The following is a 24757-nucleotide window of genomic DNA, read 5'->3' on the forward strand; positions in this document are numbered from 1 at the left end:
CCTCTCACCGTACAAAGCTGAGCATGTTTGTAATATTCAGTCTGATCTTCCACATCCCACCCAGAGTATTCATAGCATCCATAAAATGAGAGGACACAAAGAAGAAAATGTTCTCCTCATTTCTACTCTTCCCAGCCTGTGCCATTGTCCATCCCATCCCTCTCCTGCCCAGCACGTTGTGCCGCGGGTGTCACAAGAGGTGTTGCATGGGGACAACGGTGACATTGATTGCAACAGCCCCACGAGGCCCCTCAGCCTCTGCCCCTGCAGCAGGGAGGGACCAGGGGCAGCCCCAGCACCCCACACACATGGGGCACTCTGGGGCTGGCCCAGGCCACTTGTGCCAGCAGCAATTGGGGCCTGGCCCAGCCCCCAGCACTGCTATAAATCCAGCCTGTTTGGGGCAAGGCAGCATTCCCTGGCCCCAAGGGCATCTGCACACAGCCATTCCCGCTGGGTTTGCTGCTGCCTGAACAGCCAGAGCTTCTCCAGGGAGGTGAGTGTGGGGTCTCCCTCTGCAATCCTGCCCACTCTGGGTATCAGCTCAAAGCCCAGCAGAGCAGAGTCTCCAAAGGACAAACTGCTGGAAGTATCCAAGTGGAATGTTTGCTCATCAGAGATTCCTGGGATAGAGAAAAAAGCCTTCATGTGAGTCTAAGCGGCCATAACATGTGAGAGATGAAACTAAGTTTTCCTAAATATTGATTAGTCTGGAAAAGTGCCTTGGTGTTGCAGAAAGGTCCCAGAATCTTCCTTGTTGCATAAATGGACACTTTGCCATTGGAAAGTACAGAGATTCTTTTCCCACAGCAGTACAGAGATTTCCCATCAGTTCAGGCATTCAGGAATCCCACGCATTGATTTCTGTTACCATTTCTGGGTGCCAAGACACTTCCCTGCCCTCTAGCTGCTCCATGACTTGGTGGTGGGGATTGTTCCTTCTGGGAATCCTGGGAATGATCTGGAGTTTGGGATGGGCACTGCCAAGCTGAGCTTGGAGGATTTTCGTGAGCCTAGGGAAGCAGAGCGGATTGTTCAGGGCGTTTGGGGCATGTGTTTAATGAAGTCTGAGGGAGTAAAAGCACTCTAGTTCTGGGACTTTCAGTGACAACTGTTTTCTCGGCTTTTCCAAATTTCACTCCCCTGTTCTTTGGTTGAAATGGCAACATTTGGCTATAGGTCTGCAGTCTGTTTTTAGGGGAAGGTCCATGGAAGGTCATAATAGACAAGAAAAATAATTTAAAAGCATCTGGTTACGTAATCTAGGAGACTGAGGCACACTAAAATGCTCCTAAGGTTGGCAGGGTGGCACAAATCACATAGTTCTTTTTAGGAAAAATTAGAGGAAACATCACCAGCTGTGTTTGGAAGCAGCCCATCTATAGTTAGATGAACCACAGAGCCCTGCAACACAGGCTCCTGTCCCACCTGGGCTCCTGCATGTCCCCACTGCCTTGGTGTCCCCTCTGCAGCCCTGTGAAGACCCAGGAGAGGCACCAGCCATGAAGATCCTGTTCCTGCTCTTCCCCCTGCTCCTGCTGTTGGTCCACGGTGCTGCAGGTGAGAGGAGAAGAGGGGAAATGGGGGAAAGTGTGAACCTGCACGAGGGGGAATTCAGCGTCCCTGGAAGTGACCATGTTTGTGGGAGTGATGAGAAGGTAAGAGGGGATTGAAATCTGAGGTGTTTCTCAAGTGAGTTTCCAACTGGACGCTGTTTTGGGATGGAGAGATGCCAGGGAAATAGGCAAGGATGTGGGATGTGAGGAATCCCTGCTTGCCAGCAGGACTGCAAGGACACCCTGCTCTCCTAGATTATTGCTCTCACAGCTGTGTGTGCTTTTTTCCATGGAAACAGGAAGTTCAGCTGGATGCAGGCGCAGAGGGGGATTCTGTAGCTTTGATGGTTGCAGCTCCCAGACAAAACCTATTGGAAGATGTTCAGCAGTCAGTGTGTGCTGCAAAAGGTAAGGACCAGACTCTTGCCTGAAGAAAGAGCTTCCTCTTTTTCCCCTAGAGGGATCTTTTACTAATTTCTTTCCAACTTAGAATTAGAGGAAGTGGCCTAAAAGACAAGGAACAAGTCCTTGAGGAGTTTGGATCTACCCTGAATAGGGCTGCAGCAGTCCCAGGACAGCCAGGGCCTCCCCAATCACCAAAGCCACCAAACAGGGAAACATTCCCTGTCCTTGGGCAGCACCCAGGACATGATCCAGGTCTTGCTGCACCTGCACAGACCTGGAGCCAGGGCTGCCAGCACTGAGATAGCCCAGGTCCAGCCTGTCTGCACTAAGGACTGCACCTCACCTGCCCTGAGCCTGACTCTGCTGCACCACACCCTGGGCATTGCAGGCCAGGGGAGACAGTGGCAGCACAAGTTACACCACCTGATGTGATTGTTTCTTTTCTTCTTACAGTCGCTGGGTTTGAAATCCAGAAACTGGCAAGCAGCAAATGGCCCTGGCTTCTGTCTCCTGGCCCCATGTCCTGATGTCCCCTCCCCTGGCTGCCTGTGCCGTGCCCAGCTGGGGTGACAGCAGCAGTGGCAGCTGCTCCTGCTGGGTGCTGCTGGGCTGGAGGCCTGTGGTGCCAGCCCCGGTGTCTTTGGGGCAGGGGCTGCTTTTCCCAGCTTGAATAAAGCCCAAGAGCACTTTGGCATTGCAGGGCTGGGCCGTGTGTGCGTGTCCTGCTGCTGGAGGGGTGCTGTGCCTGCTGGCCCTGGGGATGGCACTGCCTTGGTGGCAGCAGAAGGGCCTGGGGATGGTGCTGGGGCAGAGCAGGGGCTGTGTCCCTGGGGATGCTCCTGCCTGGCCCTGCTCTGGGGACACTGAGCGTGGCAGTGCCTGCTGGGCCGGGCTGTGTGGGCTGCCTGTGCTGGAGCTGCCCTGCACATGCTCCACCTGAGGAATTGGGATCCCTGTGCTGGTCCTGCAAGTCTAAGGTGTCTCTGGTTTCTGCACCCAGCAGTTTCTGTGGCCATCCCAAAGATTTCCCAGCTGGCCCCACAGCCCGTTGTGCCGCGGGTGTCACAAGAGTTGTTGCATGGGGACAACGGTGACATTGATTGCAACAGCCCCACGAGGCCCCTCAGCCTCTGCCCCTGCAGCAGGGAGGGCCCAGGGGCAGCCCCAGCACCCCACACACATGGGGCACTCTGGGGCTGGCCCAGGCCACTTGTGCCAGCAGCAATTGGGGCCTGGCCCAGCCCCCAGCACTGCTATAAATCCAGCCTGTTTGGGGCAAGGCAGCATTCCCTGGCCCCAAGGGCATCTGCACACAGCCATTCCTGTTACAGCCTCAACACCAAGATCCTCAGCAGGTAGGTGGCTGTGGGGTCTCTTGAGCACAGCTGCCCATTAGTCAGTTCTCTTCAGCTGCTGACAATGAGTTATTTACAAGCTGTTGTAGGTGCTCAAGTGGACACTAGAGGCCATTTGAGCTTTTTACGTAAGAGCACTGGTTTTCTTAATGGGTCAGTCACTTTCAGAGCCCCAAATATGCTGGAAGTAAATCTGGGTTTCCTGCCTTTATCTGTGACTGGAAATGTGTCTGGAAGGCTGGAGGGAGGTCCCTAAGGCTTCTTGTTCTGGGCTTCCTGGAGACTCTGCTGGATAAAATTGGGAGATGTTATTCAAGCAGCAGTTGAGAGATTTTCCATTCTTTCCAGCTTCTACTAACATGGAAGGACTTTTTGTCCATGGCCAAATAATGATTCTGTGATGTAGCTGAACCTGCTCAGGGGGTTTTAGGAGGGGCTTGGACTAAAGTAGCTATAAGGAGTGCCTTCATCCCAAACCATTCTATTGTTCTATTGACCATAGAGATAGGCAGGAACCTCCCTCACCAAGTGCTGGGAATCCCCAGGGACATGAATTTCCTTCTACTCCAGAACCCAGCTCTGTTTAGTTTGGCTATTGGCTTTGTGTTGAGTGTTTATACGAGCACCACCAGACAGGCAAACTGTCTCTTGGAGAAGGAGAGCAGAATAAAGAATAAAATGTAAGAATAATAGCAACAGCAATATTTTTCATGTGGTAACTGCGTTTGAAAATCTGTCTTGTTTCACCTTTGGCTCTATCTCACCAGAAACATGCATTTCTCCTCAAGAGAGATGTGTTGGATGGAAAGGGCCTGAGGGAGCACAGCTTCCAAGGGTAAATATCTGCTTGTTTTCCACAAGTCTTTGAATTCTGATTTAGCTACAAGTGCAAGAGGCAGGCATTACTTCTCCCACATATCTCTTAAGATAATTCATAGAGAATTCGTAGAGAATTCACACAGAATAAGCTGATGTGAATTGCCCAACAGGCCAACACTTCCCCAGCTGCTCCCAGGAAATCCTAAAGGCACATATCTGAGATCCATTGTTTGGAACAGGCCACTTGTGATAGTCCATCTGCAATTTATAACATTACTGGGTCCTGTAATGTCCAGAACCTTTAGTGTATCCACTCTGCAATCTCGTGAAGTCCTGGGAGAAGCTCAGCCATGAGGATCCTGTTCCTGCTCTTCCCCTTGTTCCTCCTGTTGGTCTCGAGTGCTGCAGGTAAGAGGGGAAAAGGGAAAAGTGTCGTCACACACTCTTCTCCCAGATTATTGTTTCAACTCTTTCCCTGTGCCTGATTTTCCATGGCAGCAGGGAAACATGACAAGTGCATCCGACGAGGAGGATTCTGTGCTGTGGGGGGCTGTCGTTTCCCCTATAAATACGTGGGAGTTTGTTCAACACTGAGTCACTGCTGCAAACCGTAAGTTCTGGGAATGGTTTGCTCCTGGTCATAGATAAAGTTATTGTTGTCTTTCAAGCCAGCTCCTACTTCACACCTTCATGTGTTCATGCTCAGAGGCAAAAGCCAGGGAAAGAAAGGAAAAGTCTTTTTGGGTTTGGACCTGCTCTGGGTAGGGCTGAAGTACCCCAGGTGAACCAGTTCTACACTCCTTTAGCCTCACAAGGTTTGCTCACTGTCAATGCAGAGAGCTTAGCTCTGTTGTCCAAATGAGAAGGCTGTACCTGGAATAGTGTGAGGCACAGGATGCTCCTCCTGATGTCTATAACAGCTGGAGTTGGCCCCTGTAGGCTGGGTGTTATCTCCCTGTGCTTGTTTTCATTGCAGGGGAAGAGGGAGAAAGGGGAGCAAGAAAAGTTACACTTGTTGGGGAAGATGAATCGGGGAAACCGATATAAATATGATTGCTTAGCAAAAGATTCTGAAAATATGAAACCTATAATCAAAATAGAAATGAAAGCTTACTTTGAGTTGTAGGATACTGAGTCTTAGTTACTAAATAACCTGAAAACAATGGCCTAGCTAGCTGAAGGAGAATCCCTTTTGAATGAGCAGAACCCTTTCTGCTGGCTAAGGGATCCAAAGGTCAATGTAGCAAAACAGAAGTCTAAAGAGTAGTTTTTAGAGTTTAAAATATAACACAGTATGATAATATAGTAGTTCTTATAGGCTGTATGTAGATTCTATAGAATTTTGTGTCTTGTATTTATTGGTCACTGTAAATTAGAATATTCATCACAAAAGGAGATATAATGTATTGTAACAAAGACCTCACTCTCTTAACTCTGTTAACTCTTACCTTTCATAACTCTCTTACCTCTTCCTCCTCTACTTCCCGCTGCTCTTACCTCTTAGCTCTTAACTTTTATTGATACCTCTCCTATTAACTCTTACCCTTGCTCTTCCCCCTATTCTTGCTCTCTCTTGCTCTCTTCCCCCTGTCACTTTGCTCTCTCACTCCCTTCTCTCCGCTCTCACCCTCCTGTTCTTTCTCCCTCTCTCTTTGGGACTTTGCTTCAGCCAAGGCTGGTGGCTGAAGGCAAGGCCCTTTTACCCATGTCCCTTGCAATAAAACCACATGTTCTAGAATAGGCCAGCAGAATTCCTTGTCCCAGCCATCCGTGAATTCGCCTACATACACCAGCTGATGTGATTGTTTCTTTTCTTCCTACAGTATCTGGGGTTGAAACCCTGAAATTGGCAAGCAGCACATGACCCTGGCTTCTGTCTCCTGGCCCCATGCCCTGATGTCCCCTCCCCTGGCTGCCTGTGCCGTGCCCAGCTGGGGTGACAGCAGCAGTGGCAGCTGCTCCTGCTGGGTGCTGCTGGGCTGGAGGCCTGTGGTGCCAGCTCCGGTGTCTTTGGGGCAGAGGCTGCTTTTCCCAGCTTGAATAAAGCCCAAGAGCACTTTGGCATTGCAGGGCTGGGCCGTGTGTGCGTGTCCTGCTGCTGGAGGGGTGCTGTGCCTGCTGGCCCTGGGGCTGGCACTGCCTTGGTGGCAGCAGAAGGGCCTGGGGATGGTGCTGGGGCTGAGCAGGGGCTGTGTCCCTGGGGATGCTCCTGCCTGGCCCTGCTCTGGGGACACTGAGCGTGGCAGTGCCTGCTGGGCCGGGCTGTGTGGGGTGCCTGTGCTGGAGCTGCCCTGCACATGCTCCCTCCTTTGAAGCAGAAACCATGTCCTGATGTTTACAGACCCAGGTATCATCCTTTTCTCAGGCCCCTGCCTCCCTGTCACTCACTTTGAGGTGGGTGATGGTCCTTTCTTGTAGGGGGATGCCCAGCACAAGTGAGGATGAGCTCCAGGGAGGCACCATCCTGCTGCTGGGTGGGAACGGAGCTCACTGGGTTCTCTGCAGGGATGTCCCATATGCCCAAATGGAGCAGGACATGGCTCTGACTGGGAATCTCAAGCTACACATCTGTGTTTGTGTGTTCACTGTGCACACCCTGGGAATCCCCTCTCAGCCCTGTCGTTGTCTGGGTGCATTTGAGACTGTTCTGAGTCCAGGCAGGGTCTGAGTCCTCTGCACCGAGGCCACCTGGGCTCTGCAGTGCTCTGGGAGCTGTTGCAGTGTCCCTGCAGCAGCTCGGGGCTGGGCAGGCCAGCAGACCCAGCCCAGGGCTTTCCCCATGTCCCTGAGCTGCCAACTGTCCCATGTCCAACATCCAGGGGAAGGTTTCAACTGGAAGTTGCGTGATGTTTATGGCACTTGATTGGGACACACTCAGGACCTCCTCTCAGCAGCCTTTGGCAGAGACTCTCCAACATGTCTGATGCCTCCATCTCTGCACAAGGAAGGGTCTGAGGGTGAAGCAAGATTTATTTCCCTTCCTCCCTTGTCCTCCTCCCCTCCACCAGGGCTGCTATGCACGGTGGTGCGGACTCAGAAAGACATGGGATAAGAACCATGGTGACAGTGGCAACACCTCATCTTTAAAATAGCCAGAGCTTTGTCACAAGGTCCCAGCTCCAGTCCCAGCTGTGAAACTTGCAGCAGGAGCCATTCCTTGAAGGTAGGGGGCACTGAGGTACCTCTCAGTAGCACAGCCATCAGGAGAAATTACATGTGACTCGTGATCTCAGTAGAGGCAAAAAAAAAAAAAACCCTGTCCTAAGAGGTTTGAGTTCTATCTTCTTTTATTGTCATTCTGTTTATAGGAAAATTCAATATCCACAGCACAGTTTCACTGTTGCATCCCTGAAACTCTCTATTTTTTAAATCCATCTAATTCATTACTGTTGTACCTGCTGGTCCCTGGAACAAGAGGAGAGCACATAGGACAGGCTGAAGTTACTTGAGTACTCAAAATGTCCAGCACAAAAGTTCCTTTTGCTGTTTCTCCCCCAGCATCAGAGAAAAGGAGGCTTCAGTTTCCTCTTGTGACACCTCTGAGAAGGATTCCCAACCCAGGGCCTTGTGTCATCCTGCCTTGTGCAATGACCTGGTGGAGCTGTGGTTTGTTGGACACATCCAGGGACACACACAGACCCTGCTCACTGGAAACCAGCACCAACCTGCTGCTGTGGCACAGAGGGGAACCTTTTCCACTTCTCTTCAGAAATCCTTCCCAGTATACCATCAGTAATCTGGGCAGTTGGGTCCTCTGCTTCTGCAGAGGACGCAGAATGCTTTTCCCATATTTTTCTTAATGGTCACCTTGTCACTGTGACTTTACATGTCAGGGTTGTGCAGGGAAAAATGTTGACAGCAGGTTCCACTGCCAAATCCCCAGAAACTCAGGCTCTGCAGTTTGGGAGCAACCAGATTGCTCTGCCAAACACAGAGAGGGAGCTGCCAAATTAGAAACATGAGATAGACCTCTCCTGCCCAGCAAGGACTGTCATCAGAACTGGGCTGGTGCTGGTGCCTGTTCACCAGTTCATGAGCCCATCCCAAAGATTTTCCAGCTGGCTTTAAAGCCTGTTGCCACTGTTCCATTGGTGTCACAAGAGGTGTTGCATGGGGACAACGGTGACATTGATTGCAATAGCCCCACAAGGCCCCTCAGCCTCTGCCCCTGCAGCAGGGAGGGACCAGGGACAGCTCCAGCACACCTGAATTGACTCTGCAGGGCTGGGTCTGCACTCACAGGAATGCTGAGAATGCTGGCAGTTGGAAATGAAGAATGTGGTAACACCAATGTGTCTGAGCTGGCAGAGAGGAGAAGACACCCGGCTTGTTCCCTTCTGGGAGATTTTAATGGACTTTTTCAGGTTGTAGCCCAAGGGACCCTTTGGAGAAATCACCACCTGGAGAGGCTGAAAAGCCAGCCTCAGAGACCAGCTTCCCTTGAAGGCATGGTAAGGTCTCCTGAGGGCTGTCTGCAGGAGCAGGCTCCTCTAGAATGGATGTGGGAAGGAAGGAGGCTGTGAGCTGATAGAGAAGTTTGTGCTATGGGCCTGGAAGAAGGAAGGAAACTGAGTAGGGATTGAATTGCAGACCTCAGCCCCAGGGAAGATGAGGCAGATGGAGATCCCAGTCCACAGTGTGGTCAGAACTCCAGGACATCTGCGATGGTTTGGGTTTGCAGCATAGCCATGCCCAGCAGAAACAGCCCCCAGCACAGCCATGCACACGAAGCCATGGCTGTTGGGGACAAGGGGCACCCATAACCAGCAAGAGCAGCACAAGGATCCCAATTTCCCCAGATGGAGCATGTGCAGGGCAGCTCCAGCACAGGCACCCCACACAGCCCGGCCCAGCAGGCACTGCCACGCTCAGTGTCCCCAGAGCAGGGCCAGGCAGGAGCATCCCCAGGGACACAGCCCCTGCTCAGCCCCAGCACCATCCCCAGGCCCTTCTGCTGCCACCAAGGCAGTGCCAGCCCCAGGGCCAGCAGGCACAGCACCCCTCCAGCAGCAGGACACGCACACACGGCCCAGCCCTGCAATGCCAAAGTGCTCTTGGGCTTTATTCAAGCTGGGAAAAGCAGCCCCTGCCCCAAAGACACCGGGGCTGGCACCACAGGCCTCCAGCCCAGCAGCACCCAGCAGGAGCAGCTGCCACTGCTGCTGTCACCCCAGCTGGGCACGGCACAGGCAGCCAGGGGAGGGGACATCAGGACATGGGGCCAGGAGACAGAAGCCAGAGCCATGTGCTGCTTGATAACTTCAGGGTCTCAACCCCTGATTCTGCAGAAAAAAAGGAAACAATCACATCAGGTGGTGTAACTTGTCCTGGCCACTGTGTCCCCTGCCCTGCAATGCCCAGGGTGTGGTGCAGCAGAGTCAGGCTCAGGGCAGGTGAGGTGCAGTCCTTAGTGCAGACAGGCTGGACCTGGGCTCTCTCAGTGCTGGCAGCCCTGGCTCCAGGTCTGTGCAGGTGCAGCAAGACCTGGATCATGTCCAAAGGACAGGGAATGTTTCCCTCTTTGTTGAGGCTTTGGTGAGTCCTCTGCAGAGCCTGAATGAGGCCCTGGGGATGGGGGGAGAGTGGGGAGGCTCTGTGGCTGACCTGGAGCTGTGACCACTGAGGGGAGATCAAACCCACAAGGACTATTCCCTCCCTTCCGGGATCTCAGCCACCAGTCATAATTGCAGGAGAGGATTTAGCAGGCGTTGGCAAGAAACAAACTTGTAAGAGCTCTTTTAGAGGAAAAGGGAGGAAAATATTTCTTCAGCCAAGGATTTTGTCCTTACTTTTTGCAGCACACAAGGTTTGGTGTACATCTTCCCACAACTTTGCTACCGCTGGGGCAAACAAGGCTAGAGCAGAATCCGTTCTGTATCCAGCATGAATTTGAATCTTCTGTTTCCACAGGGAAAGACACACACACAACAATTAAAGCATTAATAGGGGAGAGAAAACAGGATATAGACTGGCTGATGTACCCCATGAATTTCAGGCCAAGAGAAGGGCTCAGCTCCAACCCCCCACAGCCACAACTCCAATATCAAGGTGTCTCCACTGGAATGTCCATGTGTCCCTAAATTGGGGACACACTGGAGCAGAGAGTGGAAAGGAGCAGCATGAGCTTCAGGATGAGTTGTGCTGGCTCCAAGCTGCATTCCCACCTCTGCCTGGACCAGCACATCTGGCAGGCAGGGACACCTCACTTTCCACATCCCTGACCCACACAACAAGCCAGGATTCTCATTCCATGAGCTGTCTCCACCCTGAATTTGTGTCTATCATGAAACTCCCTCAAAAAACCATCTTGACCACAATCCAATTCTTACCTTCGATAAAATCCCATTAAAACAGTCTCTTCCAAAGACACTGACTTCCCCCTCGTGCAGGTTCACACTTTCCCCCATTTCCCTGGTTCCCCTCTCACCTGCAGCACCCTGGACCAAGAGCAGGAGGAGAGGGAAGAGCAGGAACAGGATCTTCATGGCTGGTGGCTCTCCTGGGTCTTCACAGGGCTGCAGAGGGGACACCAAGGCAATGGGGACATGCAGAACCCAGAGTGGGCAGGATTGCAGAGGGAGACCCCACACTCACCTGCCTGGAGAAGGTCTGGCTGTTCAGGCAGCAGCAAACCCAGCAGGAATGGCTGAGTGCAGATGCCCTTGGGGCCAGGGAATGCTGCCTTGCCCCAAACAGGCTGGATTTATAGCAGTGCTGGGGGCTGGGCCAGGCCCCAATTGCTGCTGGCACAAGTGGCCTGGGCCAGCCCCAGAGTGCCCCATGTGTGTGGGGTGCTGGGGCTGCCCCTGGTCCCTCCCTGCTGCAGGGGCAGAGGCTGAGGGGCCTCGTGGGGCTGTTGCAATCAATGTCACCGTTGTCCCCATGCAACACCTCTTGTGACACCCGCGGCACAACGTGCTGGGCAGGAGAGGGATGGGATGGACAATGGCACAGGCTGGGAAGAGTAGAAATGAGGAGAACATTTCCTTCTTTGTGTCCTCTCATTTTATGGATGCTATGAATACTCTGGGTGGGATGTGGAAGATCAGACTGAATATTACAAACATGCTCAGCTTTGTACGGTGAGAGGAAAGATTTACCTCTGATTTCACCTCAAAAGCCTCTTCTGGGGAGTTTGTCAGAAGATGAATAAATTAAAATTTTAGAGTTAGCAGAGGGGAAGCAAAGGCCATGGAAGGCTGGGATGATCAGAACATTGCCCTCCAAACTGTCCAAATATGGAATGAGATGGCAGGGGAAATTTTGAGGGGTTTGTCTCTTCTCCCTGGCAACAATTGACAGGACCTGAGGAAATGGTCTTGATTGTACCTAGAGTTAGACTGGAAATTGGAGTCAACCTCATCACTGAAAAGGCATTCAGGCACTGGCAAAGGCTGCCCAGGACAGTGATGGAGTCACCAGCTCTGGAAGGATTTAAACTCCTTTTAAATGTGGCATTTGGGGACATGGATTAGTGTTGGAATGGCAGTGCTGGTGGAATGGTTGGACTTGATGGTCTTAGAGGGCTTTCCCAACATTAATGATTTGGCGATTCTCTGGTTCTTTGAAGAGAAAACCTTCAGTGAAACAGGCAGGGGCCCCACACAGACGAGTACATGGACACACACAGCTACTGAACCACTTGGGGAATCAAATCCCTGAGATTTGCTTTGCAGTCAGGGAGAGGCATTGTCTGATGGAGCAGGGCATTGTCACCCAGACTGCCTGAGGCGGGCAGAGAGGAGAAGCCAGTCCTTTTTATGACTTTTGGGGATACAAATTCAGATGTTTGCAGGCCATGGCCAATAGAAATAACTTCACAGGTCGCCCCGACCAGGAGCTGCACAGTCTCTTCCTCCTGCTCTTGGCTCACAGGATGGAGTTTGGAGCATCACAGCCACAGCAGGGAGGGCTGGAGCAGGACAAGGAGGAGCAGCGGGGACAGCACCTGTGTGTCACCATGGCCATGCCCACTCAAGGGATACACTGCCCCCAGCACAGCTCTGCACATGAAGCTGGGACTGCTCAAGGGACAAGGGACATCTGGGACTGGCAGGACCAGCACAGGGATCCCAATTCCCCAGAAGGAGCATGTGCAGGGCAGCTCCAGCACAGGCAGCCCACACAGCCCGGCCCAGCAGGCACTGCCACGCTCAGTGTCCCCAGAGCAGGGCCAGGCAGGAGCATCCCCAGGGACACAGCCCCTGCTCAGCCCCAGCACCATCCCCAGGCCCTTCTGCTGCCACCAAGGCAGTGCCAGCCCCAGGGCCAGCAGGCACAGCACCCCTCCAGCAGCAGGACACGCACACACGGCCCAGCCCTGCAATGCCAAAGTGCTCTTGGGCTTTATTCAAGCTGGGAAAAGCAGCCCCTGCCCCAAAGACACCGGGGCTGGCACCACAGGCCTCCAGCCCAGCAGCACCCAGCAGGAGCAGCTGCCACTGCTGCTGTCACCCCAGCTGGGCACGGCACAGGCAGCCAGGGGAGGGGACATCACGACATGGGGCAGGAGACAGAAGCGAGGGTCATGTGCTGCTTGGCAATTTCAGGGTCTCAACCCCAGATACTGTAGGAATAAAAAAACCAATCACATCAGGTGGTGTAACTTGTCCTGCCACTGTGTCCCCTGGCCTGCAATGCCCAGGGTGTGGTGCAGCAGAGTCAGGCTCAGGGCAGGTGAGGTGCAGTCCTTAGTGCAGACAGGCTGGAGCTGGGCTATCTCAGTGCTGGCAGCCCTGGCTCCAGGTCTGTGTGGGTGCAGCAAGACCTGGATCATGTCCTGGGCGCTGTCCAAGGCCAGGGAAAAATTCCCACTTTTTGGTGGCTTTGTGAATTGGAAGGCCCTGGCTGTCCTGGGACTGCTGCAGCCTCTTCAAGGGAATCTCCAAAACCCACATGGACCTTTCATTTTTCTTTTAGACCTCTTATACTAATCATCAATGTAGGAGAAATTTTGTCAGGTTTTGGGTAGAAAGAGATTTTTACCTGATCCCCCTAAGGAAGGAGGAGAAAACTCGCATTTAGGCAGGGATCTGTAATGCTTACCTTTTACAGCAGGTTTTGAATGTTGAACATTTTCCAACAGGTGTTGTGGGGTATCGACAGGCCCCAAAGGTGCAGAATCCCCCTCTGCGCCTGCATGAAGACGAACCGCCTATATCCATGGAAAAAAGCACACACAGAAGAATTACAGCAATAATAATACCACATCCAGCTGATGGATAAGGAAGAGACATCTTTATCCCTCAGGAAACACCACCATCCAAACACCCCCTGTGTCTCTCTCCCATCCCAGTGCAGGGCAGGACACTCCCAAACATGAAGAGCTGGGTGCAGGCTTGGAGCCTGAAACCAAACACCATCCTGACCTACAGAAGCAGCCAGGATTCTGTCTCCATGGGATTTCTCCACCTCAGATCGTTGTCAACTTTGAAACTCATCTGACAAATCTCTTTGACCCCTGTCCCCTGTTACCCTCTCATCACCCCCACAAAGACACTTCCAGAGACACTGAATTCCCCCTGGTGCAGGTTCACACTTTGCCCCATTTCCCTGATTCCCTTCTCACCTGCAGCACCTTGAACCAGCAGCAGGATCAGGGGGAAGAGCAGGAACAGGATCTTCATGGCTGATGGCTCTCCTGGGTCTTCACAGGGCTGCAGAGGGGACACCAAGGCAATGGGGACATGCAGGAACCCAGAGTAGTCAGGATTGCAGAGGGAGACCCCACACTCACCTGCCTGGAGAAGGTCTGGCTGTTCAGGCAGCAGCAAACCCAGCGGGAATGGCTGTGTGCAGATGCCCTTGGGGCCAGGGAATGCTGCCTTGCCCCAAACAGGCTGGATTTATAGCAGTGCTGGGGGCTGGGCCAGGCCCCAATTGCTGCTGGCACAAGTGGCCTGGGCCAGCCCCAGAGTGCCCCATGTGTGTGGGGTGCTGGGGCTGCCCCTGGTCCCTCCCTGCTGCAGCGGCAGAGGCTGAGGGGCCTCGTGGGGCTGTTGCAATCAATGTCACCGTTGTCCCCATGCAACACCTCTTGTGACACTTGCGGCACAACGGGCTGTGAGGCCAGCTGGGAAATCTTTGGGATGGCCACAGGAACTGCTGGGTGCAGGCACAGGCACCAGGCCAGTCCTGGGGAAGCAAAATCCTTCTTGCCTAGGCTCCCAGGATCACCTCTGCAATAATTTGATTTGGAAGGGACTTCAAAAATCATCTCTTTCTACCTCCTGTCATGGGCAGGGACACTCCATGATCCCAAGTTGCTCCAAGCCCTGTAAATCTGGCCTTGGACACTTCCAGGGATCCAGGGGCAGCCACAGCTTCTCCGGGCAACTTGTGCCAGGGCCTCCCCACCATTCCAGGCAAGAATTTCTTCCCAATATCCCAGTTCACCCTGCCCCCTGTCTGCGTGAAACCATTCCCTGTTCTATCCCTTTCTTGTGTCTCCTGCCCACTTGTTGAATAACCAATTGGCACAGGATGTACAAAAACCCACAGAATATGGAAAACAATTTTATGCACTGCAAGAATATCTTACTAAATAAGGGGTCTATGCAGCTGTCATTTCAGAGGGATAAGCAGGGCTCTCTCTACTGAATCTTTAGGTTAAATTCGAGCAGCACCAGGATGGATGACAAGTTCTGTAAACCAGGTGATCCAACAAAACTGCTCCTCCTTCTAAAGCCACCAAAGAGAAGAAACACAAGCTGGATGCAGTCATCACTTGTGAATCCAGTGTGATTCGTGCCAGCCATGACCCTGGGAGAAGTGACCGTCCTTGCTGGGCAGGAGGGTCTGTGCCATGTGCCCAGTTTGGCAGCTGCCACTGCAGGTGTTTGGCAGAGCCATCTGGTCCCCCCAAGTGACAAGGGTTGAGGTGCTGGGGATTTGGCAGTGGAGCCTGGCATCTCAAGCTTTGCTGCTTTATAACCCAGAGATGTGAAGCCACAGTGACAAGGTGACAATCATTAAAAATGTGGGAGATGGGCTCTGCATGCTCAGCAGAAGTAGAGGCACCAGCTGCACACATTACATACTGATGATGGGCTTTACTGGGAGGGTTTCCAGAGGGGACTCAGAAAAGGTTCCCCTCTGTGCCACAGCAGCAGGTTGGTGCTGGTTTCCAGTGAGCAGGGTCTGTGTGTGTCCCTGGATGTGTCCAACAAACCACAGCCCCACCAGGTCATTGCACAAGGCAGGATGACACAAGGCCCTGGGTTGGGAATCCTTCTCAGAGGTGTCACAAGAGGAAACTGAAGCCTCCTTTTATCTGGTGCGGGGGGAGAAACAGCAAAAGGAAGTTTTGGGCTACTGGTGACTCCAGCCTGGCCTCAGAGCTCTCCCCTCCTGCTGCTGCAAAGAGCAGCAGGAAAGATAATAATGAATTGAATGTATGGAGAAATGCAGGATATAAGTAATGCTACATTGAAGCCGTGCCGTGGGTACTGAATATTCCATACAGACATAATGTAGGTGGAAAAAAGCACAGCAAACCTTCTGGTTCACATATTTATTTTATCTCTATCAAGCTCATGAATCATGTGTTAGTTCTCTGTGTGTACCTGCCACTCTCCATGATATCCTGCACATCATATACCTCCAAGGAATGGCTCCTGCTGCAGGTTTTGCTGCTGGGACAGCAGCTGCGACCCTGTAACAAAGCCCTGGCAATTTTAGGAATGAGGCTTTGCCACTATGCCCACAGCTCCCAGTCCAGGTCATTCTGGTATGGGAATAGGGTGCTGAGAAAAGGATGATATCTGGGCCTATAAACATCAGGACAATGTTCCTGTTCCCCAGATGGAGCATGTGCAGGGCAGCTCCAGCACAGGCACCCCACACAGCCCGGCCCAGCAGGCACTGCCACGCTCAGTGTCCCCAGAGCAGGGTCAGGCAGGAGCATCCCCAGGGACACAGCCCCTGCTCAGCCCCAGCACCATCCCCAGGCCCTTCTGCTGCCACCAAGGCAGTGCCAGCCCCAGGGCCAGCAGGCACAGCACCCCTCCAGCAGCAGGACACGCACACACGGCCCAGCCCTGCAATGCCAAAGTGCTCTTGGGCTTTATTCAAGCTGGGAAAAGCAGCCCCTGCCCCAAAGACACCGGGGCTGGCACCACAGGCCTCCAGCCCAGCAGCACCCAGCAGGAGCAGCTGCCACTGCTGCTGTCACCCCAGCTGGGCACGGCACGGGCAGCCAGGGGAGGGGACATCAGGACATGGGGCCAGGAGACAGAAGCCAAGGCCATTTGCTGCTTGCCAATTTCAGGGTTTCAACCCCAGATACTGCATAAAGAAAAGAGACAATCACATCAGGTGGTGTAACTTGTCCTGCCACTGTGTCCCCTGGCCTGCAATGCCCAGGGTGTGGTGCAGCAGAGTCAGGCTCAGGGCAGGTGAGGTGCAGTCCTTAGTGCAGACAGGCTGGATCTGGGCTATCTCAGTGCTGGCAGCCCTGGCTCCAGATCTGTGCAGGTGCAGCAAGACCTGGATCATGTCCCAGGGACAGGGAATGTTTCCCTCTTTGGTGGTTTTGTGAGTGGGAAGGTCCTGGCTGTCCTGGGGCTGCTGCAGCCCCATTCAGGGAAGCTCCATGTGGGACCTGACAGTGGTCAGAACATGGATTCTTAGGCTCCAGGCAGTGCCTTGAAGCCTGTGGGAAAGCCAAGGACAGAACTGTCTCAGTCTGGCCTGGGAAATCGTAAAGAGGACCCATAATAACCTTATAAATGCATTCCTCCTGACACCTGGTGTTTTTCCAGCTTGTTTAATAGGAGAGATGTTTACAAAAAGGTGATGCTCTAATTGACCAATTCTATTAATTGTACTGAAACACCATAAAAAGAATCTGTCTTTCAGTAAACTTTGCTATAATGCCCTCTGAAGAAATCGGAATTCTGCATGTCGTTACATGAGCTCTCCTGAATTGTAACTAGAGGTCCAAAACCCAGAGGAACGTTTCCCTTCTCTTTCAGGCCTCTTTTGCTTATCATAAAAGCAGGAGAGATTTTGTCAGGTGTTGGCTAGAAAGAAATTTTTCATTGATCTCTCTGAAGAAAAAAGAGGAAACTCTTTCTTCAGGCAGGGATCTGGGCCTTACCTGTAGCAGCACCATTGGAATCTTGAACATTTTCCAATAGGTCGTATGGGGAAGCGGCAGTACCCAATCTGGCAGAACCCCCCCTTTTTCCTGCATGCAGATGAACCTCCTGTTCCCATGGACAAAAGCACACAAAAAACAATTACAGCAATAATCGTAAAATATCCAGCTGATGGATAACAAAGGGACAGCTCCTCATCACTCCCACAAACACGGTCAATTCCAGAGACACTGAATTCCCTCTGGTGCAGGTTCAGACTTTCCCCCATTTTGTTGTTTCCCTTCTCACCTGCAGCAGCCTGGACCAACAGTAAGAGCAGGGGGAAGAGCAGCAACAGGATCTTCATGGCTGGTGGCTCTCCTGGGTCTTCACAGGGCTGCAGAGGGGACACCAAGGCAATGGGGACATGCAGGAACCCAGAGTGGGCAGGATTGCAGAGGGAGACCCCACACTCACCTCCCTGGAGAAGCTCTGGCTGTTCAGGCAGCAGCAAACCCAGCAGGAATGGCTGTGTGCAGATGCCCTTGGGGCCAGGGAATGCTGCCTTGCCCCAAACAGGCTGGATTTATAGCAGTGCTGGGGGCTGGGCCAGGCCCCAATTGCTGCTGGCACAAGTGGCCTGGGCCAGCCCCAGAGTGCCCCATGTGTGTGGGGTGCTGGGGCTGCCCCTGGTCCCTCCCTGCTGCAGGGTCAGAGGCTGAGGGGCCTCGTGGGGCTGTTGCAAGCAATGTCACCGTTGTCCCCATGCAACACCTCTTGTGACACCCGCGGCACAACGGGCTGGGCAGGAGAGGGATGGGATGGGATGGGATGGGATGGGATGGGATGGGATGGGATGGGATGGGATGGGATGGGATGGGATGGGATGGGGGAACAAACCTGCACTGCAGAGGTGAAGGGAGCTTCTGGTGAGAGCTCCAGGTTTAGTGCCAGGAAAGTTGAGAGCCCACTGAGCAAAGGCCATGGCAGGCAGTGATGATCTGAACGTCCCTCCACTTCTGCAAAGGCAATGGCAGCGGAAGCCTTTTGGGAGTCAGTCTCTTCTCTAAGGTCACAGCTGAGACCAACAGACGAAATGGCCTCAAGTAACACTAGGGAAGCATTAGACTGGGTATTAGGAACAATTTCTTGAAAGAAAAGGTGGTCAAACCTTTGATCAGGCTGCCCTAATCCAATTCACTCAGTGAAGGAGTAACCATTCCTGGTAGGATTTAACACCCATGTAGATGTGGCACTAGGGGACATGTGTTAGTGCTGGGGTGATGGTGGGACTTGAAGATCTCAGAGGGCTTTGCAAACATCATTAATTCTTTGAGTCTGTGATTCTTAGGAGGGAGAGTTTTCACTGCAACAGGCAGGGTCACATATCCATGCCCATGTGGACATGGACAAACACAGGGATTGAACACCTCAAATCCTAATGCCTGGGCTTTGCATTGCAGACATGGACAAGTCACGGCTTTTGATGGAGCAGCATTGTCACGCCAGACTGCCTGTGATGGGCAGAAAAAAGACAAGGCATTCATTACCTGTGCATAAAATTTTGGCCATTTCCTGGCCATGCTCAATTTGAAGTTATTTCACAGGTCACCCAAACAAAGAGCTGCATGGTGACACCTTCTCCTCTTTGGTGGGATGGGGTGCGGAGCAGCACAGCCACAGCAGGGAGGGCTGGAGCAGAACAAGGAGGAGCAGCAGGGACAGCAGCTGTGTGTCACCATGGCCATGCCCACTCAAGGGACACACTGCCCCCAGCACAGCTCTGCACATGAAGCTGGGACTGCTCAAGGGACAAGGGACATCTGGGATGGCAGGACCAGCACAGGGATCCCAATTCCCCAGATGGAGCATGTGCAGGGCAGCTCCAGCACAGGCACCCCACACAGCCCGGCCCAGCAGGCACTGCCACGCTCAGTGTCCCCAGAGCAGGGCCAGGCAGGAGCATTCCCAGGACACAGCCCCTGCTCAGCCCCAGCACCATCCCCAGGCCCTTCTGCTGCCACCAAGGCAGTGCCAGCCCCAGGGCCAGCAGGCACAGCACCCCTCCAGCAGCAGGACACGCACACACGGCCCAGCCCTGCAATGCCAAAGTGCTCTTGGGCTTTATTCAAGCTGGGAAAAGCAGCCCCTGCCCCAAAGACACCGGGGCTGGCACCACAGGCCTCCAGCCCAGCAGCACCCAGCAGGAGCAGCTGCCACTGCTGCTGTCACCCCAGCTGGGCACGGCACAGGCAGCCAGGGGAGGGGACATCAGGACATGGGGCCAGGAGACAGAAGCCAGAGCCGTGTGCTGCTTGATAACTTCAGGGTCTCAACCCCAGATACTGCATAAAGAAAAGAGACAATCACATCAGGTGATGTAGCTTGTCCTGCCACTGTGTCCCCTGCCCTGCAATGCCCAGGGTGTGGTGCAGCAGAGTCAGGCTCAGGGCAGGTGAGGTGCAGTCCTTAGTGCAGACAGGTTGGACCTGGGCTCTCTCAGTGCTGGCAGCCCTGGCTCCAGGTCTGTGCAGGTGCAGCAAGACCTGGATCATGTCCAAAGGACAGGGAATGTTTCCCTCTTTGTTGAGGCTTTGGTGAGCCCTCTGCAGAGCCTGAATGAGGCCCTGGGGACGGGGGGAGAGTGGGGAGGCTCTGTGGCTGACCTGGAGCTGTGACCACTGAGGGGAGATCAAACCCACAAGGACTATTCCCTCCCTTCCGGGATCTCAGCCACCAGTCATAATTGCAGGAGAGTATTTAGCGGGCGTTGGCAAGAAACAAACTTGTAAGAGCTCTTTTTGAGGAAAAAGGTGGAAAATCTTTCTTCAGCCAAGGATCTGGCCTTTACCTCCTGCAGCACAAAATGCCAGGGGCACATCTTCCCAGAGGACTCATACCACGGGGGCAAAAACCCCTTGTGCAGATTCCTCTTTGTCGCCAGCATGCAGTTGCACTTCCTATTCCCATGGGGAAAGACACACATGTAACAATTAAAGCAATAATCTGAGGGGACAGAGTGTCATTATAGACATGCTGATGTACCACATGCATTTCAGGCCAAGAGAAGGGCTCAGCTCCAACCCCCACACAGCCACACCTCCAATATCAAGGAAGGTCCCTGTACCCCTAAACTGGGGACACACTGGAGCAGAGATTGGAAAGGAGCAGCGTGAGGTTGAGGAAGGGCTGTGCTGGCTCCCAGCTGCATTCCCACCTCTGCCTGGACCAGCACAGGTAGAATACAGGGACTCCTCACATTCCACATCACAGACACACACAACAAGGCAGAATTCTAATTCCATGGGCTGTTTCCACCCCAAATTTGCTGTCCATCAGGAAACTCACTCACAAAACCCCTTCGACAACAATCCCCTCTTACCTTCCCCTTCCCCTAACATAGTGATTTCCAGTGATATTGAATTCCCCCTGGTGCAGGTTCACACTTTCCCCCATTTCCCTGGTTCCCCTCTCACCTGCAGCACCCTGGACCAACAGTAAGAGCAGGGGGAAGAGCAGGAACAGGATCTTCATGGCTGGTGGCTCTCCTGGGTCTTCACAGGGCTGCAGAGGGGACACCAAGGCAATGGGGACATGCAGAACCCAGAGTGGGCAGGATTGCAGAGGGAGACCCCACACTCACCTGCCTGGAGAAGCTCTGGCTGTTCAGGCAGCAGCAAACCCAGCGGGAATGGCTGTGTGCAGATGCCCTTGGGGCCAGGGAATGCTGCCTTGCCCCAAACAGGCTGGATTTATAGCAGTGCTGGGGGCTGGGCCAGGCCCCAATTGCTGCTGGCACAAGTGGCCTGGGCCAGCCCCAGAGTGCCCCATGTGTGTGGGGTGCTGGGGCTGCCCCTGGTCCCTCCCTGCTGCAGGGGCAGAGGCTGAGGGGCCTCGTGGGGCTGTTGCAATCAATGTCACCGTTGTCCCCATGCAACACCTCTTGTGACACCCGCGGCACAACGGGCTGGGCAGGAGAGGGATGGGATGGATAAGGGAGGTGGGTTGATGTTGGGAAGAGTGGAAAGGAGGAAATGGTTTCCATCCTTGTGGTCTCTCATTTTATCAGTTCTAGATTCAGAGTGGGATGTGGAAGATCTGTCTGAATATTGCAAATGTGCTCAGCTGTGTGCGCTGAGAGGAAATGTTTGCCACGTGTTTCACCTCAATGTCTCTCTTGGGAGTTTGGAAATAAGACAGGGAAAATAAAATGTCCTGCACTCTTGAGAAAAAGTGCTTCTTTTCTTCCTCTTCCTCTTTACCTTCCCACTCTGTGCACTTGGAGCACCTGAGCTCGTTTTCCACCCCTCCATCAGTCTGGCTCCAGATGTTCTGGGCCAAGGAGCCCCTGGGGTGGGGGAGCAGCACTTCACTGCAGAGGTAAAGGGAGCTTGAGGTAAAGGCCCCAGAGTCAGGACCAGAACGAGTGAACACAGATGAAGGAAAAGCCATGGTAGGAAAGGATGATCTGAACGTCCCTCACCAAATTCTCCAGTTCTGGAAAGCAATAGCTCTGTAAACATTTTTGGGGTCAGTCTCTTCTCCCAGGTAACAATTGAGAGGATCAGATGAAATGGTGTCAAATAGAACCAGGGAAGGATTAGAGTGGATGCCAGGAACAATTTCTTTGCAGAAATGGTACTGATGGTTTGGGACATGCTGCCCAGGGCAGTGGTGGAGTCACCATTCCTGGATGGAATTTAAAAGCTGTGTGATGTGGAACTTGTGCAGAAGGTTTAGTGTTGGGGTTTACAGTCCTGGGATGATGATTGGACTCGATTTTCTTAGAAGTCTTTTCCAACATCAATAATTATATGGGTGTGATTCTCGAGAGGGAAAGTCTTCAGTGAACCAGGCAGGGTCCACAGTTGCTGCCATAAAACCGTACACGTGGAAACACACAGGTATGGAACCACGGGGGAAACAAATGCCTGGGATTTGCTTTGCAGTCAGGGAGAGGCCTCAGCCTTTTATGGACCAGGGCATTGTCACCCAGACTGCCTGGGGTGGGTAGAGAGGACAGGGCATTCTGCTTTTTTCATGAGGATAGATGAAGTTGGATATTTCCACCCCAAAATAGGACCTTTGTCCCATGTCACCCAGACTGGGAATTTCATGACTTTCTCCTCCTCCTGTCTGCTGGTGTGGAGCAGCACAGCCACAGCAGGGAGGGCTGGAGCAGGACAAGGAGGAGCAGCAGGGACAGCACCTGTGTGTCACCATGGCCATGCCCACTCAAGGGACACACTGCCCCCAGCACAGCTCTGCACATGAAGCTGGGACTGCTCAAGGGAAAAGAGATATCTGGGACTGGCAGGACCAGCACAGGGATCCCAATTCCCCAGATGGAGCATGTGCAGGGCAGCTCCAGCACAGGCAGCCCACACAGCCCGGCCCAGCAGGCACTGCCATGCTCAGTGTCCCCAGAGCAGGGCCAGGCAGGAGCATCCCCAGGGACACAGCCCCTGCTCAGCCCCAGCACCATCCCCAGGCCCTTCTGCTGCCACCAAGGCAGTGCCAGCCCCAGGGCCAGCAGGCACAGCACCCCTCCAGCAGCAGGACACGCACACACGGCCCAGCCCTGCAATGCCAAAGTGCTCTTGGGCTTTATTCAAGCTGGGAAAAGCAGCCCCTGCCCCAAAGACACCGGGGCTGGCACCACAGGCCTCCAGCCCAGCAGCACCCAGCAGGAGCAGCTGCCACTGCTGCTGTCACCCCAGCTGGGCACGGCACAGGCAGCCAGGGGAGGGGACATCAGGACATGGGGCCAGGAGACAGAAGCCAAGGCCATTTGCTGCTTGATAACTTCAGGGTCTCAACCCCAGATACTGCATAAAGAAAAGAGACAATCACATCAGGTGGTGTAACTTGTCCTGCCACTGTGTCCCCTGCCCTGCAATGCCCAGGGTGTGGTGCAGCAGAGTCAGGCTCAGGGCACGTGAGGTGCAGTCCTTAGTGCAGACAGGCTGGAGCTGGGCTCTCTCAGTGCTGGCAGCCCTGGCTCCAGGTCTGTGCAGGTGCAGCAAGACCTGGATCATGTCCTGGGTGCTGTCCAAGGCCAGGGAATGTTTCCCTCTTTGGTGGTTTTGGTGGATGGGGAGGCCCTGGCTGTCCTGGGACTGCTGCAGCCCCACTCAGGACAGCTCTAACACCCACAAGGGTTTTTCCCTCCCTTCTTGGGCCTTTCTCCCAAAAGAAATAGAAAAGGAGATTATGTATCAGACATTCACAGGAAATAAATTCCCCACATATTTCATTGTGGACAAAGGAGGGAAGCCTGTCCTCAGGCAGGATTCCAGACCTTATCTCTTGCAGCACACACTGTACAATGTGCATCTTCCAATGGGTCTCTCAGGGAAGTTGCATCTCCCATAAGTGCAGCGTCCCCCTCTTTGTCTGCATCCAGCTGGATTTCGGGTTTCCATGGGGAAAGAAACATAGAGAACAATTAAAGCAATCATCTGTGAGAGCCATGTGTGGTTGCAAAAGGCTGATGGTTTTTTTTGTATTTCTGAGCAGTGGATGGATTCAGCTCCAATCTCCCCACAGCAAAGATTATACACAGGGCAAAAAACCATTCAGAGACACCCAAAGAGGAACAGCTGGGGGGAGGGTGGAAGCTGAAACCAAGCCCCATCTTGACCCACTGAAGAAGACAGTGTTCTATTTCCATGGGCTCTTCCCACCCCAAGTGTGAGTCCTATAGAACTACCTCTGGAGAAATTTCTTTCACTTTGATCCTCTGTTACCTTCTCATCACTCCCACAAACATGGTCATTTCCAGGGACACTGAATTCCCCCTGGTGCAGGTTCACACTTTCCCCCATTTCCCCTCTTCTCCTCTCACCTGCAGCACCCTGGACCCACAGCAGGAGCAGGGGGAAGAGCAGGAACAGGATCTTCATGGCTGGTGGCTCTCCTGGGTCTTCAGAGGGCTGCAGAGGGGACACCAAGGCAATGGGGACATGCAGGAGCCCAGGTGGTGCAGAAACCTGGGCTCTGTGGTTCACCAAACTGCAGATGGGCTGTCTCCAGCCACAGCAGATGATGTTTCCTCTATTTTTCTCTTAAAAATTCTTAAAAAGAATGCTGTGCTTTTTGCTACTCTGCCAACCTCAGGAGCATTTCATGATTCAGCCTCTGAGAAATACATTACCTTACCTGATCCTTTACCAGGAGACCCCACAATCACCTACCTGATGAAGGTCTGGGTGTTCAGGCAACAAGAATTCTAACAAGAATTGTTGTGTCCAGCAGCCCTTGGGTTCAAGGAGCAATATTTTGGGAAAAACATTCTGATTTTATATTGTTGCAAGCCGTGGGGACGTTCACTGATTTTTGCCGACACATCTCCCCTTGGCCAATCAGAAAGCCACCCATCCATGTAGGGACACTGGGGCTTCTCCCTGTCCCTCTCTGCAACAGCAGAGGCTGAAGGGCCTCGTGGGGCTGTTGCAATCAATGTCATGCAATACCTCTTGTGACACCCACGGCACAGAGGCACCCAGGCTGTGGTGACATGGCATGAACTGCCTGGAGTAGA

The 24757-nt window shown here is 53.2% G+C and overlaps 1 protein-coding gene and 3 long non-coding RNA genes across 4 annotated transcripts; 2 read left to right on the plus strand and 2 right to left on the minus strand.

The window, feature by feature from the left end:
- The first annotated feature begins 1927 nt into the window (after positions 1-1927).
- Positions 1928-6204, plus strand: LOC136358692 (uncharacterized). The gene is made up of 2 exons (XR_010743154.1): positions 1928-1964; positions 5959-6204. It is a non-coding gene; the product is annotated as an uncharacterized lncRNA (long non-coding RNA).
- On the plus strand, positions 3135-4474 carry LOC136358691 (uncharacterized). Its single transcript, XR_010743153.1, has 3 exons — positions 3135-3316; positions 4084-4151; positions 4432-4474. It is a non-coding gene; the product is annotated as an uncharacterized lncRNA (long non-coding RNA).
- A 2967-nt stretch (positions 6205-9171) lies between the features above and the next one.
- On the minus strand, positions 9172-10980 carry LOC136358694 (uncharacterized). The gene is made up of 4 exons (XR_010743155.1): positions 10730-10980; positions 10563-10650; positions 9925-10033; positions 9172-9417 (listed from the first exon to the last, which is right to left on the minus strand). It is a non-coding gene; the product is annotated as an uncharacterized lncRNA (long non-coding RNA).
- Positions 10981-12456: 1476 nt separating this feature from the next.
- LOC136358693 (spheniscin-1-like) lies at positions 12457-24614 on the minus strand. Its single transcript, XM_066314637.1, has 4 exons — positions 24411-24614; positions 24062-24149; positions 23516-23620; positions 12457-12701 (listed from the first exon to the last, which is right to left on the minus strand). Exons 2-3 carry the CDS (start codon positions 24117-24119, stop codon positions 23517-23519), a joined length of 162 nt encoding a protein of 53 aa, XP_066170734.1. The 5' UTR covers positions 24120-24149; positions 24411-24614; the 3' UTR covers positions 12457-12701; position 23516.
- Positions 24615-24757: the final 143 nt, after the last annotated feature.

Source organism: Sylvia atricapilla, chromosome 3, assembly GCF_009819655.1.
Source record: "Sylvia atricapilla isolate bSylAtr1 chromosome 3, bSylAtr1.pri, whole genome shotgun sequence".
NCBI lineage: Eukaryota > Metazoa > Chordata > Aves > Passeriformes > Sylviidae > Sylvia > Sylvia atricapilla.

What these genes read in the sequence shown, in the direction of transcription:
- LOC136358693 (XM_066314637.1), bottom strand. Translation starts at nt 24,119, where the DNA reads ATGAAGATCCTGTTCCTGCTCTTCCCCCTGCTCCTGCTGTGGGTCCAG. An exon ending in GTGGGTCCAGGGTGCTGCAG is followed by an intron (nt 23,621 to 24,061) that starts GTGAGAGGAGAA and finishes CCCGAAATCCAG; the next exon opens with CTGGATGCAGACAAAGAGGG.